General features: G+C 39.3%; 1 protein-coding gene across 1 annotated transcript in view; it reads left to right on the top strand.

Moving 5' to 3' along the window:
- Positions 1 to 17,910, top strand: part of TOX (thymocyte selection-associated high mobility group box) — a 91,224-nt gene that overhangs the window by 56,981 nt on the left and 16,333 nt on the right. The window contains exon 6 of the mRNA XM_009706422.1: positions 8,016 to 8,096. Coding sequence (XP_009704724.1) covers positions 8,016 to 8,096 — 81 coding nt within the window. The remainder of the gene's footprint in view (positions 1 to 8,015; positions 8,097 to 17,910) is intronic.

Here is a 17,910-nt window from a genome sequence, read left to right as displayed (position 1 = left end):
AGCAGGAATATGAAGAGCCAGAATTATACTTATGAGGCAGCTGACAAATCCTCGGAGCTCACAAAATCAAATCATTTACTCCTCATTGGTGCTCAAAGACCCACTAGATAAATGCTGCAGTTTCTTCTTTAATATCTGATGGAACTTGGATTGTATGTTACCAATACTTAAGTAAATTGAAGTCCTTGTGCATTAACGTCAACGTTTGTGATGCTGTTACCATTTTTGCTATAACGCACAAGCTTTATATTTTGATCACTAAAAATAACCCAGACTGATTTGGGCATGAAAAATAACAAAGCACGTTTTATAAGTTTCTTTTTCCATCACAGGGAAGTTTTAGATGTAGCAACACATTATCTGGTGCTGGGACAAATCAGGTAGATCAGGAGGGAGTTTACAAGTAATGCTGGCCAACGCTTCATGTCTCCAAATCTTCTCTTGTAATGTAAGACACCGCAAGTCAGATGTAAATGGATTCAAGATCTGTGTTTCAAGAGGTCTTGGCTCTGTCTGGCCTCTGGGTACACCTAACCTACCTCCTCCTCCTCCTCCTCCTCCTTCCTGGGGTGTGATGCCATGTCGCTGTCCCGTCACTTGACGTGACAAATGAGCTCATCCCACGGGTGGAGGAGCCATCGCGTTCCCGTTGCGTGGCTGCGCACATGGGGTGCCCAGTATCAGGGCGTCAGACGGTTTAGGGAACTGCAGTCTGGCTGCTGGAATAGCTCCAGAGAATAGACAGAGCATCGGGTCAAGGTAGTCAGTAGCATTTTGAAAACATATGTTTACAGTTTGTTCACTCTTATACTTGCTCATATACTGACGTAGATGTTTGTTTATCTACCCCTTGTTTGCCCTTTAAAAAGGACCTTTTTTTTTTAATTATTATCTCTGTGCTAATGAAGCGATCTCCAAGGAATAACTTTAACGCTTGTAAGAGGATGAGAATGTACCTTCAGGTTAGTAGATAAACAACCACGCAAGGTTTAAATTTAGCTTTGTTTTATTTTTGTAAATGAGAATAGGAAGTGAAGGCACATCTGTGTGTGCACACTGCCAAAGTGAATTACAAGCGAAATGGATTCCAGAATACGTACGACAGACATCAACCTTACACCTCCCCTCCCAGCTACCTGCACCGGCAAAGTTGCTTTTACCACTGTTGTACCCAAGGCTTCTTTGGGCAATCCACTGTTTTTCTTGACAAATTTCTGTATTGAAATTGCACCTCTACCCTTTGAATCTCTAGCTGAGTGCATTAAGAGTTTAAAACAACTGATCCTCACCCTGGTGTCTGCTCCTTCTCCCTTCCTCTGCAAGCAGCTGGGATTAATGAGCCGGAACACAAATGGGCCAAGAATAGGCGCGCATACACACAGATACAAACTCATGTCTATGTGTATATATATGTACATATCTATATATATACATAGATGTATTTATATATACATCTATGTAAATTGCCCTGGCTTGCACAGGGCCAGTCCTTGAACCCCTTAACCTCCACTGCCTTAGAAGGGGGTGATGTCAGGCCCCCTGTTTGCAGTGTATTTTTGCTGCAGGACTTTGGGCATCTGGCACCTCCCTTTCCCAACCAGAGCTGAGCTGAGCAAGATCACTCGGGATGGGAAACCTTCCCCTCTGCCGCAAAAAAAAAAATTAATGTAGGTCACCATAGGAGCTGCTGCATCTTACTCTGTATAGGGTAATACAGGCTGTCATCTGCTGGCCTCCTGCCCAGCTCACCTGGCAGCTTGGACTTGGTCTTGGTCTTGGTCCTCCTGCAGTCTCCCAGGAGCACTGAAGTCACAGGGAACATCAGACACCCCCCTGCCTGGGGTGAATTTCTAATATTCGTTTGCTACATACAACAGACACAGCTTCTAGATAAATACTGCACATGGTCACCGGGTTACGAACGTTGACTTTAACTGCATTTTGCCTTCTCGTTGTCCTTGGAAGGAGTTGGGCCTTGGAAGGACCCTGGATTACAAGTACTACTGCAGCAACATGCATAAATAATAGCCTTAATTTTCTACTCATTCTTCTTCCCCACCTTTTATCCATACATTCGAGCTTGATAGGAACATGACTTTAAATCATTTGCATACAAAACTGGATTTAGGCCCAATTGTTATGCTCCATTCAGGCTCACGTCCTTCTTTAAAAAAAAAAAAAGAATACCAGCAAGTGCAAATAATCACCACATAAATCATATGCTTAATGTCGTTTGTTTTGTACCCAACTTTCATCCAACGTGCTTCTGACAAAATGCACAGTCTTGCTGCCGTAAGCTGCAGGCATCAAGCCTAGAAGGTCAAATTTAGGCCTGGCGCAAATGGCTGCAATTTCCAGTGATCTCCGTCGAGTCTCACTGCTTGTGCTAGAGCTGAATTTGGCCTGTGGTCTTTCCCCTGCATGCCAGAAAGACTGAATTCTTTCCCCTAAGCCTCTAATATGTCATCAGTGTCTTTTTTCATGCTCTACAGTCAAAGAGACTGCAAAGCCATATAGCTAGCCCTGGGCCTCTTTCTGTTACTGTATGTACCTAGATTAAAAATCAAATGGTAACATATTTCAGTATCCATTAAGCAATTCTGAGGTTTTTTTTTTTTTCCTGACTGCTGTGGGAATATCTCTCTCCATATTTTAGATGAGTTTGTGCAGCTTTAGGTGCGTTTGCTGCAAAATCAGAAGATTAAAACTAGAGGTATGTCTCCCACTTGGAAAAAATACAGGTTTTCTCTATGAGGCTAGGTATGTAGGGCCAGGAATGACAATCTGAATGTGGAATTTAATTCTGGATTGCAGCCTACTGTGTTTTTTCAGAGGCCATTCCTGTAACTCTAGCCTGTGAAAATGACACTCCCATGGGTAATAACACTGCGGAGACCAAAAAGACAAAAAATCGGTCATGTTGCTTTTTGATTTGCTATTTTTGCATATACTATCTGGGGGGGGTGGGGTGGGTATGGAAGACTTCCATCAAAACAAATGTGGGCACCTTTACATCATTTTAAAAAGACAAATATAACTTGCTTGCAAGTGTCAGCTCTAAGGAGACATCCACAAGATAAACTGAAAACTTCCCCTTCTTTGTCATCCTCGTACCAGCTATTTAGGCAAAGCCAGGGAAGCAGCATTGTTCTTTGTAATGTGCTTTGGCAGCTAGGAGACACAAAGCTTTTTCAGACTACCATGAGGCGCAAATTCTGAAAGTCTCTTTTTCTCCTAAGAGCATCAGTCAGTTTAGCTCACTGTCTCCAAGTCTCTAGTATCAAAGGGGACGGTAGTCACTGGTGCCTTCTTCCATGAGCACCTGATATTCAAAACTGGGGAGATGTTTGCAGACATGTAGTGCCTCTTTTGGCTCTCGTGATGATGACCGGAGGAAGGGAGATCTGTTCCCCTAAGGGAACAAGGATGCAAGCCACATGGGACAGAGTAGGAGTCCTGCTGTGTAGTGTGTTGCGATATGTTGGTAATCCTCTACAAACAAGTTGAGAGGAAGTTCAAGTTTTCCCAAGTTCATTGGGAAAAGATGACTAACCAGAGCAAAAACTTGGCTCAAGGCATTACAGGTATATTTCAGTTATATATATCGGTGATGAGTTTCATATTACCCAACACATAGAAGAGCACAGGAGACACGAAGCCTGCCTCAAGGAATTTATGATCCAGAGAGACAAGAACTAAGCAGCAGTTAAAATACATAAAGCAAAACACGACCAGAAGTTGGCGTCATAAAACAGAAGTGCTGATATTCTATTGCGGTTTTAATTTGGTAAATCTCGTATTTGTGAGTGCTTGTGGCTAACCATATAACCCACAACCCCTCTATCTCCAGATGAAACTTTGGGGTAGTCAGTTTAAGGACGTATATCACGACTAATAAAGAGAGTTCAGCCCTTGAAGTAGGCTGCTGCAGCACTGGTAGCCCACATATATGGTCAGCCTAGGGAACCTGAGCTAAAGGGGGCCTGGGTGCTGGTACCAGGCTGTTACCTTTCCATGGGAGAGCTCAGGGCATTCGTTTTCTGTGGTGGCCTAACTCAAATGCTATCTTATATACTTATATGCACAAAGTAGAGTTTCATACTTACTCCTTTTGGAAAGTATCTTCTATGTTGCTGCATGCTTTGCTAAACAGTCCAAGGGAACTTGAAGCTGCCTTACTGGGTGCACTTTGGAAATGTAATTAAATAAGGACCTGTGTATTATGCTGTGTAAATTTGCATTCGTGAAGCACAGTAGGAAAATAATGCCAGCAGCTTCCATTTGTAGACAAATGAATGTAATCTTGGTGTTTTGGGGTTTCTATAACAAGCTGAAGAGAATAAGAATAAATTAAGCTGACCTACCCTGCATATACAGAAATTATGGTTTTTTCTGCCAACATCCAATTTCCACAACTGGGACAATACAGAAAATAAAATATTGTGTAAGGAAGCAAATCTGCTGCTGAATCAGAATGGGCCTTTACTGCCTGAATGACAATCAGTTGACATTCAATTATCATGTTAATTGAATTAAAGCAAGATAGAAATGACTTAATTCCATAAGTATATGCTCCTGTCAAGTTACTTATTTAATAATTGTTGCTTGCTTGATGGAGGACGGGAAAATGACCTTATAAGAGATTTCTGAGATGTTAAAAATAAAATTAAATATTCCCACTATACACTGCAGATAAGCAACAGAACAGAAACCTGCTTCTTGATACAGTAAAAATGTTAAATGTATTATTGGAAATGATGTCTTTCATAATTTGGCACTGTCTTAAGCGTGAAACTCAGAAGATCTTCAGCCATTTCCTAGAGCACACTTGAATGACGGCACAAGCCTTTTTCCTCCCCAAAAGCGCTGCAAGGATGCAACTCTGTTATACTTCCTACAACGCAAAACTATTGAAGCCTGAGGGCTAAAAACTCTCACAGCTGCAGAAAAAAAAAGGTTGGGAGAGGCAGCTGGCTTGCTCATACCTGCTTGAGGTGCTGCTACAAATGCTGAGGACGTTCCCCACTTGCCCGACCTTCATACACCCCCAGAACGAGTCCAGTCTAGCGCAAATTCAGTCAACTGGTACCCGCTGCCAGGGCCACATTCATTTGCCTTCAGAGAAACATATTGACAGCTAGACCTTGTTGTTACTCATGAAAATGAATAGCCCCCCAGATAGGCAGAACTTACCCTCATTTTTAGTATAAGCCAGGACCAACCAGAATTTCCAAAACTAACACGAAGATCATCAAGCCACTTGTATGCTGACCTAAATGGTGGGCATCTTCGAAAGGCCAACAGCATATAGACAGGGAGAACTGAAGCTGTTGCCCTCAGAGGACATGCCAATGCCCTCACAAGGACAAAGTGGGGTGAGCTGACCATCCCCAGACAAACCAACCTGTAGGGACCATTCTGGCCAATGCAAAACATCAAAGCAGGCTGGGATCATCAAAAACCTTTCCCCATCCAATAAGGACTTTTTTACTATAATGACCATCTATTATGTGGTTAATGTTTATATTACCGTGGAAGACATGGTGTTCATGTGACTGTTATTGGCTCATCAGAAGACCCAAGAAAAGAGGACAAGACAATGTGTGCACTGAACATGGTAGATGTATAGGTAGGAAATTAAATAACGGCTGTATGATGAGGTTCGTATGAAGTAGTGATGTTTTAGATGGAGATTTACGGAATTGTTGTTAGCTTCGTCTTATTGAGTTAACCTTGTGCAATATGACTATTTGAGGGAAAAGTCAGGTCCCAGAGGACTCTTTCAATATGCTGTGACTGTAAGAGCACAGCAGGAGTGGATATTTTTTATATTTGTATAATGCAAAATAAAACCCAATGCGGTAGCAGTAGATGCATGATCTTTTGAAGATCATTATTCTGTGTAAAATTCTTTGTTCAGCTCTGTTTTTTAAACTGGCTATCAGAATGATGCAGAGGCATTGCAAGATACAAAGCGGTATAACTTAGTCTTTGTTCTGTAGGTCAAGCTAAATTCATTTTAGCAGCTAAGAACAGATTGTTGACTAATTTTTTATTTATTTTCAAAACAAACAGTATATTTTGCTAATAATCACAAGCGATTGCAACTTAAAAAGCAAACTGCTATCATATTTTTTTTTTTGCAAAACAATAGGAGATCAGCCAACACTATATATTTATCTTAATCTGGAGAAATTACAAGGGTGCACAGATACAGTTGCACAGCTAAAACCAATCTTTTTTCCTCTATGTCTCTATATTTACAAATTTAGAAGCCAAAGACTTCTCTGTTTCCATTATGATCTTTAGCTTCCCTGGGAAGCAAAATCTTTAATCCTTTTAGGCAGCCTCTCAGTTTTGCCAGCCCGTATCTGAGGTTTGTTCTGTCTCTGAAAGCAAAACCTCAGGGAAACAAAAAAATGTTTCACGAACACATTCTTTATAAAAATGGTGCTGTACTGGATCCTTCCAGCATGACACTGCCACGCTCACTTTGTAATCGGCAACTGTATTGTCCTCTGTGCGTGCCCTCTGTGCTGCCAGGGCCTCTCCATTATGGGACTGCTGGTTTTATTGGAGCATTGGAAGATCAAAAGAGATCATTTTAAAGTTTCATAAAGTTTATCCTTCTGGGAAGGAGATGTACGTATTGGGGTATTCAGGAGGACACCCCAAAACTGGCATAAATAGCTTTCCCTGTCTTTTACCTTTGAATCAATAGCCCAGTTAACTAGGCAGTGTGGAACAGGAGGGGGAAGGTGGATCGTCTTTACGCCCTTCCCGGAGGCTTTCCGCAGGTGCCCAGGTTGTACACTTGCCCGGAGAAGTGGACAGCAGAGACTCAAAGCTGCAGTTGCATTTTGTGTAATATTGTGAATCCCAAATGCCCATGAACACATGAATTAACCTCTGGCATGTGACTTAAAGATTGTGAAATATAACAGCAATAAAAAAGTGAATTTTCTTTCCCTTTATTTGTCTCCCTTACCTTTAAACCTTCCATTTAAGTATTTATTGAGCTTTTTGCTGCACCAAGGGAGGCTAGGAGTCAATCCTGCTTAGTTTCATGAAGCCAAGATGCTTGCATGACTCCTAAACCCAGAAAAAAACATGAAGTAGTGAGAAACTCATGATAATATTTGCCAAGAGAAATGCTGACTTATTCCTGAATCTGTCACTGACATGGCTAACAGCAAGTCATTAGCTAGGCTCCACGGGTTAGAAACTGGTTCTCCTCCTGAGAACTTTCAACCCTAAATATCTACATATGGTTTTCTAACATCATCTTACTGTAGTGCTATGTGGTCCTGCCTAGCTCTGCAGATAATCTTTGATCTTGAAATTTGGGCAAAATTGAAGTGATTCTCCAAGCTCTTTCATCTATTATGAGACTGTGCACATGCCACATTTAAAATAATTTGGTGAGTTGAGAGAAATGTACAGAAATAGATCCATGCTCCTGAGAAGTTAATTAGACCGATATGGGATCAAGGCGGGAATAATGACTAACATTTATTATCCTTAGCAGCTCCATGAAGCTTCTTTGTCTGCCCCCAACAGTTTATCCGGGGAAGAGAGAAAACCTCGTGGCTGATCCATGTGGTGCCGTCATCTCGTCCTTCATTTACCTCAAGTGTCTTTCTGCTCATTCCCATCTTCCCCAGAGGGTTTTAAGTCATCTCACAAGTGGAAGCCAGCGGAGAGGCTCACGCCTGCCTTCCCCCATCCCTAAAAGTCCCATTTGGAAGTACGCCCTGTGCTTCACTTTGAGCAATTAAACCTGAGATGCTATGAGGGATATTGTTTTTTCAGTACTGCTGGGTAGTTCAAGGGTGTTTCACAGTTGGAACAATATTTTCTTTAAAATATTTGACGTTTATTATTTCACTCTTTAAGCAATACGAGGAGGAAAGGCTGTTTACTTAGAAAGACTTTATGAAGATGCATGAGACACACCGGTGATATATAAAAACAAACCCAGATTAATTTACCAATGTGACACTCTTTGTTTTTAGGTATACAAAAAGAAAACTGAAGCTGCCAAGAAGGAATATCTGAAGCAGTTAGCTGCCTACAGAGCAAGCCTTGTATCCAAGGTAACACAAAATGTATATACATACATACGTATATATAGTGACATATTGCAAACCATTTTCAGCATTTATATGGTGCTGAGCACCATAGCATTTAGTGCAAATAGCCTTGTTTTTTATGACCTTAAACTTAAACTATCGACTCAAACTTGGATTTAAGGTGCAAATGCTCAACAAACACAATCATCTCTCCATGAAAAGGTGTCCTTTCCCTTCTAGTCATAGAGACAGCACTTCTTCAGGCTGGGACTATCATCGCCGTTCAACCGAGGAAGGAGATACTGGTAAAAACACCTCAATATAAGAAAGTGCCATGCCAGGGAGCCACCATTCTACCTGTAAGGGAAAAAAACTTATCATACACAAAATGCCTGGGTTTGGTTTTTGGTTTCTTTTGTTGGTTTTTTTTTAAGTAATGCTTTTTACCTTGCAATCACACTACAGAAAAAATCAAGCTCAGCTCACATAGCAAATTTTCATAAGAAAATGTGAATTTCCATTTTACATCCAGCAAGCAATTTGTGTGAGCACAGCATAGGTCACTGTAAGGCTTTCATACTGGAACACGTCAATGTCTCCCCAGTACGCAGCTAGTAGCAATTTTCTAAATTGATTTATACAAACATTCCTAGTGCCCATAATTTTGTAATAGAGTCTTTAAAATTTGTAATAGACTTTAAAATATGCAGAAAAATGTGAAATTACTGCACTGTGTCAATGTGAAAAAACCAATTGAGCAACTTCAGAATCATACCAGTTAGAATCACTTGGTTTGGGTCTGTCAAAACAAATTTAGATATATTTTGTTCTTACACAAATTAAATTAATTTTAGAGGTAAAGATGGCAGTATGAAGAACTGGCATATACGAACGAGTATAACATTTTGTTAGTTTTAAATTGGGGTCCTGCACTATACTTCTCTATATATTATATTAATTTGCACACATTTTCAGGGGAAGACTACATGATGAGCCATACAAGGACTTTTCATGCATCTTTTTATATTATCTTAGTATTTAGTCAGTGTTTGTTCTGAATTTAAACGTCTGAATTATGGGCGTTACCGCATTCATTTTTGGGGGTTGTGTCTTCCACATTTTAATTTTATAGCTACCATCATAAATACTAATGTATTTAGTTCAAGTGATTTACAGGCTACCTTTAATTTCTCTCTTAGGGCTGTTTGGTTCTAGAAATGCTCATTGCTTTCAGAAAGTGTACCACATGCGCACAAACAAATTTTTTTGAAATAACCTGCTTATTGGTAAAAGTTAGGTCTAAAAAGCTCAAAATATTCCAATAGGTTTGGAAGAAATGCATAAAGCCAACTTTCACTTGTGAAAATAACTTGGATGTCATTATTCAGCACATCATGGACTGTTTACCTAACACTCTATATAGCTTAATTTTGAAATGGCACATATAAAAAAATTGAGGGTTGGTTTTTTTTTTTGGAAAGAGAAAAAAGTATATTATGGCATTTTCTGTGGGTTTTTTTGGGAAAAAAATTTAAAAGATTGTTGATCAGTTCAGTGCATGAATCCATTTGTGCAAATATTTAAATTTGTTTAGTCAGAAAAACACTGAAGCATTTTCTTAACTTTTAAGCAATTATTTAAATTCTACCCATAATGTAATGTTTTCCTCTAGTGTGGAAAGTATCAAAATATAAACTTAATGAAGCCAAGTACTAATTGCTTACTCTCATGAACACATTCAATGAATCCAACAGAGCTGGCGTGTAACTAAAGCAAGTCCATTTTGGAATAAGGATGTAAAATACCCAGATGTAGTATTATAGCAGTATATTCTAAATTATCATTATTAAATATTTATATGGCACCAGAAGACTTGTAGTTCTTTAGACAAGCATGTAAGCGTGAAGGAATATATAATACATTATTAAGACTGTTTGGAGTCCATCTGGTCTTTTGTGTCCATGTGTTATATTATAATCCATAAAAGCTACTTTTAAGGAATATTATTAAGATTCTAAGATCACATTCTCAAAAGTTAAGACATGCCAAAAGTAACATACCTTTTCCAAAATTGCTTTAATACAATATTAATGATTTGCTCACATGATATGTTTTATACTTCATACCAGACTCCGTGTGAGTCTCATTTCATACGCTTATAACCAGGTGTTCACTCAGGATGCTCCTCTGTTGTATTTGTTGCATGTTGTTTAACCTTGCTTCTTTATTGGATTTTCTGTGCTGCTCATCCCAGCAGTGTTTTAACGTAAAGAAAATCTCAGTAATACCCTGGAGCAGGAAACTTGTATTGTCCATATTTTCAAACACAACTAAATCATTGTGAAATCAGGTTTTCAGTAATTTTGGGTATCCTGCCTGGGACATCTAAAACTTCATTTTTCAGAGTATTTGACCAATATTGCCCCCTTCATGTTCACAGCATAGCTCCAATGACTTCAGGATCAGTTGGCTGGCAGCTATGAGATATTCAGTTGTGCTTCACATCACATCAGTTCATCCTCACGCTATCCAAATGATAGGAGTTACCCAATTCTCAAACTTTCTTCCTTCTCCCCTCGCAGATAACTCTGTCTGTGGGAAGAGGCAGGCACAAGGAGGCAAGGGTGCTGCTCAGGTCTCCTGTCTCCACTTCAGCAGGTGCCTCAAAGCTCCCAAAGCAGCTGCTCTACCAGTTTCCTATCTTTTGAACACTGATTCTGCCACTTTTTTCATGAAGTATTGCCAGTTTTTAAACAACTAGTGAGTGCAGGGCTTGTATGCGAGTGTTTGTGTATGTTTTTCTGCAATTGTTTGCAAGTCTTCAATTTTTTGAAAAGCAAAGGAATGGACATATGCCATGTTGTACCTGAGCGAACCAGACTTGGGAGTTGAATTCACTGCACCCATCTTGGCCATTTGAGATGCTGGAATAGTCAGAATAGAAGATTGCAGAGAAATGGGGTAATTCTCCTTTTGCCAGGAGATTTCTTAGCCTCTGCCTGACAGCAGAATAATGAAATTCAGAAACATTGGTTTCCATCCCAAGCTCTGCAGTGAGAGTGGAGGAGTACCAGGTGGGGATGGTGGGCTTCTCCATGATAATCAGTCCTTTGCCCCTTTTGCTTTTTTCTCTCCTCTCCTCTCCTCTCCTCTCCTCTCCTCTCCTCTCCTCTCCTCTCCTCTCCTCTCCTCTCCCCTTCTCTTCTCCCCAACAGCAAACTTTTACTTCAGCCAGTCTTTTTCCTAGTCTTTCTTTTGTCCTCTGCATCCTCCCTTCTCCTTTATACACGCACACCCATGGGTGCATAGTGGAGGAAACTGGAGATGAACATGAGGGACAGACTACCTGCTCCACCATCATAGAGAGCAACCAGTACTGGGCAAGCCCACCTGGAAGAATAGTCTCAGCTGCTTTCTCAGATGATGCACATTTATAAACTTGAGTGCCATTTCATGGGAAGATGAGATACTAATCTTTGACATTGTCATTGTCCCTTCCAGAGTTCAAGTCCTTCTTCCATTGCATCTTAAGGAAGGGCACCCAAATTTTTGGGGGAGGCATACGGTTCTTTCCTCTGGGTGCATTCTTGACAAAGCTGAGCAGTTCTGGTTGGAGTTTGTCTTACACACACAGGCAGAAGTCACTCACACACCTAGTCTGTATAATTTCAGACTGTGTTATTTGAGAAAATCATAACTGAAAAGAGTAGAAGTCTCACCAGCCACTTTCGTAATAGGATTACCAGCCCATCTCTAGTACACTTTTAAATGCTTTAGTGATGTCTTTATAAAATAGGGCTGGCTACCACCCAGTAAATAGGGAAAACATATGACTGTGTAAATATGTCAATTATACATTAATCCCATCTAATTTATCAGTTTATTTCCTGTATTTTCTCCTTTTCTATAATGACTGAAATTACTGGGGCTGTGGCTGAGTCTGTTCATGTGTGTAGAAATTGATATGTAAAGTAAAAATCACATTACAAAGCATTCTATCTTCTGCTATGCAGATTGCCATATTGCTCATAGTACTGACTAAGCTTTGGCATTGTAAACAAGTGTCTTTATATTTGCCCTTAGTTGCAACTTTTAGTACTATTCAGGTCCAGAAATGCAGTCTCTGGTATCTGGTAATTTGTACAGCATTACATAAAACGCTGTGAATTGCAATTTTACTTTTTCATAAAACAAGCACTTTTTCTAGCTTAACTAGCTTTTTTTCTGGCTGATATTAGAGTTTTTACTGCACCTCTCAAATATTTATATTTAATACAGTGATATATGGGTTAATGTTAAATACTTTCATATATTATATATATGCATCTACGGATATTTAGATAACAATATATGCATATTATGTATTTAACATGCATTATATATATGCCTATAAGTGATACATACATTTATGTTAACTATAGCAGTGCAAGTTTAACTGAATAGTACAAAGAAGATTTTTCTTCCCTGTTTTAATTCTCTCTGTATAGTGACACAACTTCAAGTTTAATGCAGCCGTATTTTAGCAGCTATGGCTGAAGCTAAAACCTCTCAGCAAGGAGGATATTATACAAATTCAAAACACTCAGGCGTATTTCAAAACTCTGATGTATCTAAGTCAAAGTGGTGTCCTCACTTGACATTGCAGCAAAGGCATTGGACATTCAGTTTTGTGAATAGTGCAAATGTAAAATTGCTTCTTGAAGTATATGGCAGACGTAGCTTTCCTAGCCCATCACCTTGCAATTAGGTTTCATAAAATAACTAAAGGTCGTATCTAGTAAGACTGGCATTGCCTTAATGCCATTAGCCCAGCAATTTGTAACCAGAGAGTTTCCAGGCACCCAAAATATCTGTTACATTGCTTATGTTGTAAGACAATTGAAGGAATTCGAGTCTCTTAAGACTGCAGGGAATATACATGAAAAAGTTTGAGCTAGTTGTAAAAAGCAAAATGGCGACCATGTTAAAAAAAAAAAACAAAACAAAACTCAAACAGTAAACTTGGTATTAGTTTCCCATTTCATATATGTATGTGGTGAGAGCACTTGCTGAACACATAAAAAGGCAAAAAAATATGTCAGCTCTCCCGGGTCGTGCATCTCCCAGTTCCTAAGTTAATGCAGATATTCAGGTGTGCTCTCTCCACAATTTGTTTTCTGCAGCCCAGTGAATCCCAAATTCTTTTCTGCATAGTGGCCAAGCTTCAGATGTAGGGGAGCACCGTATCCTGGCTCACTCCTCCCTGAAATAAGCAACTGCTAGGGTTTAGGACATTTGTTTTGGAAATAAAATTCTGAATATCTCTTGGCAGAGTAGGTGACTGAACTGTCTCATCTCCCGGTCAGTGCTTTAATCGGTTGGCTATTACCTACAAGAGAAGCAGCATCCCTTCTGCTGCTGGCAGGAAGGCACCTGGTTTCTGCTTTTTGAGACAACAGATTCCTATGTTATTTCTAGCCCCAGTCCATGCAGATGTTTTGGAATTTCATAAAACTGTTTAGGCTGTTCTCAGTGAAAGCATCAGAGAAAGAATAAATAAAAAATATGGTTATGTTTGATGCATGATGTTTTTTTACAGCTATTAGAGTGCTACAAGGCATTTGGCAATATTTCCCTTAAAACAATAACAAAAAAAAAAAACAGAATGATGATATGCACGTACAGTTTTTATTTTTTTCCATTAAACATTAGAATCCCTAGTTGGGAAAACTATAATGTAAGGCTTTTACAGCAGGTACTTCATGCTTCTGTGATACCTCAGTCTTTCGTTCTTTCTGGAGTTATTAGGATGTAGTCAGAAATTTTCAAGAGATCATAGATAAAATTATGTACGTGCAAGTATGTGATGTATCAGAGTGTCTGGTAAGTGAGCATATATATTTATAAAACAATTGTCTAATCTGATAATAACACAAATCGAACCATCTTCTTGTCTAGAAAGGAAACCAACTGTCTACTGCAGCTGAAAATGTAGAGCAAACTATACTGAAGTTAATGCCGTGAATTTGATTTGAGGCTAAATCATGTGAAGATTTATATTCAGCAGTGCAAAAACCGAGAGATGCTCTCACATAATTTCTGCCAACCGTGGCAGAAATGTCTTGAGCTTGAGAGAAGCCAGATTTTGATTTGCAGAAGAACTGTGTTTGTTTTTGAAGTGAGTTAATAAAACTAGATTTCACTATTAGCCTAGTGCTTCCATTTGGGGAATTAAAACACTTGTATCAAATTAAAGTTGCATATCCTTTATCACATGTATCCAGGTTACATTCATAAAACATCCATTTTTACTTACATACCCTGAATGAATCCATGACAAACCCCTGTAGATGATGACAAAATGTATATTTAGATTTGAAGATGTTCTTCTGAGCCACCTCGGCTAATTATAGATGACAACCCATGGCTTACTCCTTTGTTCTGAAACATCAAGAATGTGTCAAAAAGCTTTCTGAACTCTCTAGAGTCCCCGATGTTGTTATTGCAATAGGTGACTGGAATTAACAAAATACGAAACGTCATTTGCTAAGAGCCCCAAGTGACTCAGGTAGGAAGGCGGCTGTACTGCAAACAGGCATATGAGTATGACTTCTCTGCTGGAGTGCATAGAGTTAAGTCAAAAGAATCTCTAAAGGAGTTAAAGAGCTAAGCAGGAAAGTGAAAACACTGCCTGAGAGAAGTCATTCTCTCATAAACAGCTTCACAGGGGTATTAACAAAATGGCTGAGCCCATGTAGGATAGAAGGCGGCATTCTTCTCAAGGACACGCTTGGGGTTGGAAGTGACCTAAAATGTCAAAAACGTTAAAAACAGACAGGGTTATGTGAACAGAGAAAAAGCTGAGAGAAGGAATAAACAATTCAAGATGTTCCTTCGACCAAAAAGACAGCAAAGACAGCAGATGCAAACTTAAGCTTAGGTAAGCTTTGTAAGAGCTGCATAAATATTCAGCCAATTTCCTTCTATCTACCTCTTTAATGTCACGGTACTGAAGACAACTCATTTAAAGCTGAGTCAGGCCTGCCTAAGTTTGATCACAGCCTGCACAGCCTGGACCTTCCTGGTACCAGCTGACATAATCACTGCTGTTACCCAAATGTAACCTTCATTCTGGTCAGAGAGTCCAGGAATTGTTGAATTCCTCAGCATGGCTCAAGGACGGACACCGGTCACTAGATGTGCGCGTGGAACCATCATGAAAAGGGACAGTTTCTGACACGCAGATTTCTGACACATAATTCCTGTAAAACCTGAATTGAGTTAAACTCTTTTCTAGGCTTTGAAATACTCACTTAATACATGTTCCTTGTCTATGTAGAGAGGATGCCAAACCTCTGTTTCTCATTTAAAGAGAAGCACCTGTTTCCCATTTAAAGTAAAACTATGTTACACTATTTGGGCTGCTTAAAAAAAAAAAAATCTGAGGTTGCAATAGGTTATGTTTACCCAGAAGTAAAGCTGTTTCCATTGATAGAAAGTTTATGCTGGCCACGTTGGCCATAAGGCTCGTGTCTTTGGCCTTGAGGAGGTTTCTCAGCATCTATTTAAAGGGCATATAGGCATCCAGTAGTACCAAGAACATTTACTGAATGTTCTGAATGTACTGAATGTATTTACTGAATATTTTACTATAAAGGACAGCTTAAGTGCTGATGTTAATAAAGAATTATTTTGATAATGCCTGGTCTGTAAACAACTGAAATTATATTGCTCCAACTCAAAGGCTAACTAATTTTGTGAAATCAGTAGAATAAGAAAAAAACTTTTTTCTCTATAAGGATGGTTTCTTGGAGACAACACTCAGTTTTTGATTTTATATTGCAAACAGCAATATTAGTGGAGCACTGCTTACTAGAATGAAATTATCTCAAAAGTATTCATTTAATTCTCATATATTATGGTATCATGTGCTATAGTAAACAAGAATGCTGAATATAAAGCATGGATACATTATGTAAACTGAAGATGTTCATATATGTGTGTGTGTATATTTCTCTCTCTATGTGGTCCTACTTGCTGGCAACATTTCTAACAATAACTGCATTAATATGTTAAAAAAGCAAAACAAAGTATGTATAGGGTCTTGTAGTTTCTAGGTATGCTTCTGAAGAAATACAGGTCAAAAGTAGTGCTCATCAGTTGGGAATGATTCTCAGCCTTTGTTAGCCAGGTCCTACCTGGTGTTCATGAAAAATTAAATGGACATCCAGACATTAATACTGAAGTAACAGTGTTGGGCTCTGATCGGAATTCCATTTAAGTTAATAGGAGGCTTTCCATTAAATCCAGTAGTCTCAGGATCAGGCCCTTATAGTACTGCCTTGTTAAAACATGTCCTTGTTTTACTTTCAATCCCATGGATGTTGTTTATGTTCCAAGAGAAGTGGGGTTAGAAGAGCCAACAGTAGCCAAAAGGCAGCCACAAGTTGGACTCAAACCCCACATGTAGGTTTCAACAGCTGTTTGGTTACCTAAATACACCGGTGAGGGTTTAAAGTGTGACTTTTCAAAGTGGAAGTAAAATTATATCCCAAAGGAAGCTGTGGAGATGCCAGAATGGCTTCACGAAACCGTTGCTGTTTTCTCTGACAGCACTAAATCGAGCAGGATGTCCGTACCAAAAATCATTTCTCAACTGTAGGAGTGGGTTGGATGTTTTGGGGTGAAGGAAATCCCAGTGGCACTTGCCTCTTAGGAACTGACACCCCTCTGTGCCTGAATCCAGTCTGTGGTCCGTTAGTCCCAGGGCAGTTCTCCTTAGAAAAGAATAGCACAACTGAATGAGCAATGCTTAACCCCTTAACCTAATTTAATTCTTTAATTTGGGAGTTATGCATAAGGAGTTTTGGCACACAACAGGGGAATTGAAGGTGGATGGGAAAGTTTGCTTTCCTTTAGAATTGGAAGGAAAGGAATAAGTTTGGTGAAAACGGGTGGGGGGGGGGGGGAACTTGATTCAGCACTTCCCAAACTTTGTGCAAAATTATCAACTCTCAACACTTTCTCTGAAGAACATCACTCATCTGTATCATCACACATTGCCCTGAAAGTATGATACAAGTAGAACCATTTTCTGGACTGAGAGTCATGCACCAATACTTTTAATTAATATAATTATATTCATTATCATCAGAGTTACAGTAGCGTTTATTTTGTTTCCTTCATTTCCCTATTTCTCTTCTACTTTCATTCTCTTTCTGTTGAGATTTCATAATGATCTTCCCTCTTTTTATTCATGTTTCAGTAAAACAATAAATTCTCATGCAAAAAAAGAAAAGGTGGTTTTGTGTTGTGCCTAAAGGGCAGTCATAGTTTTTCTGTAGCATTCCATTGCCTTGGCCTACCTACCTTGACTTGACCTTCTGATTTATTTTTTTAAATTTTATTTTGGCAACAGTATTAGATGATGATGTTAGATGGAGAGGCAGGTCCATAAGAAACCGTCCTCCTCACCTATGAACAACTTGAAAGATTTAGAGTAAGGCATTGACCTGAACGCCAGAACAAGTAGAAGCCACTCAAAGAGCATAAAGAACTGTCAAGAAAAGCTAGTTTGTGGTCCAACTGAATAGTCGCTGATGTAGGTGTACAATACCAGTTCCTCCCATTAAGTAAATATAGAATTCTGTCACCCTGTAGTGGTGGGTCTACACTGCCATGCCTCTGGTAGTAGGGATAAACTATTTTCTCCCTGCATGTCTAGCAGAAGACGTTGTCACGTGTAGGAGATACTAAGCTTCAATGGTTGGTGGCCTGCGTGTACGGATTTGTCATTTTGGTCTCCACTGCATATATCTGTAAATAAATTGTATCCTGTAACTTCATGCCAAAAATTAGA

The sequence above is a fragment of the Cariama cristata genome, unplaced genomic scaffold (assembly GCF_000690535.1).
Source record: "Cariama cristata isolate BGI_N322 unplaced genomic scaffold, ASM69053v1 scaffold628, whole genome shotgun sequence".
NCBI lineage: Eukaryota > Metazoa > Chordata > Aves > Cariamiformes > Cariamidae > Cariama > Cariama cristata.
Note: the sequence above shows the minus strand (reverse complement) of the source record. Positions and strands in the feature narration are given on the sequence as shown.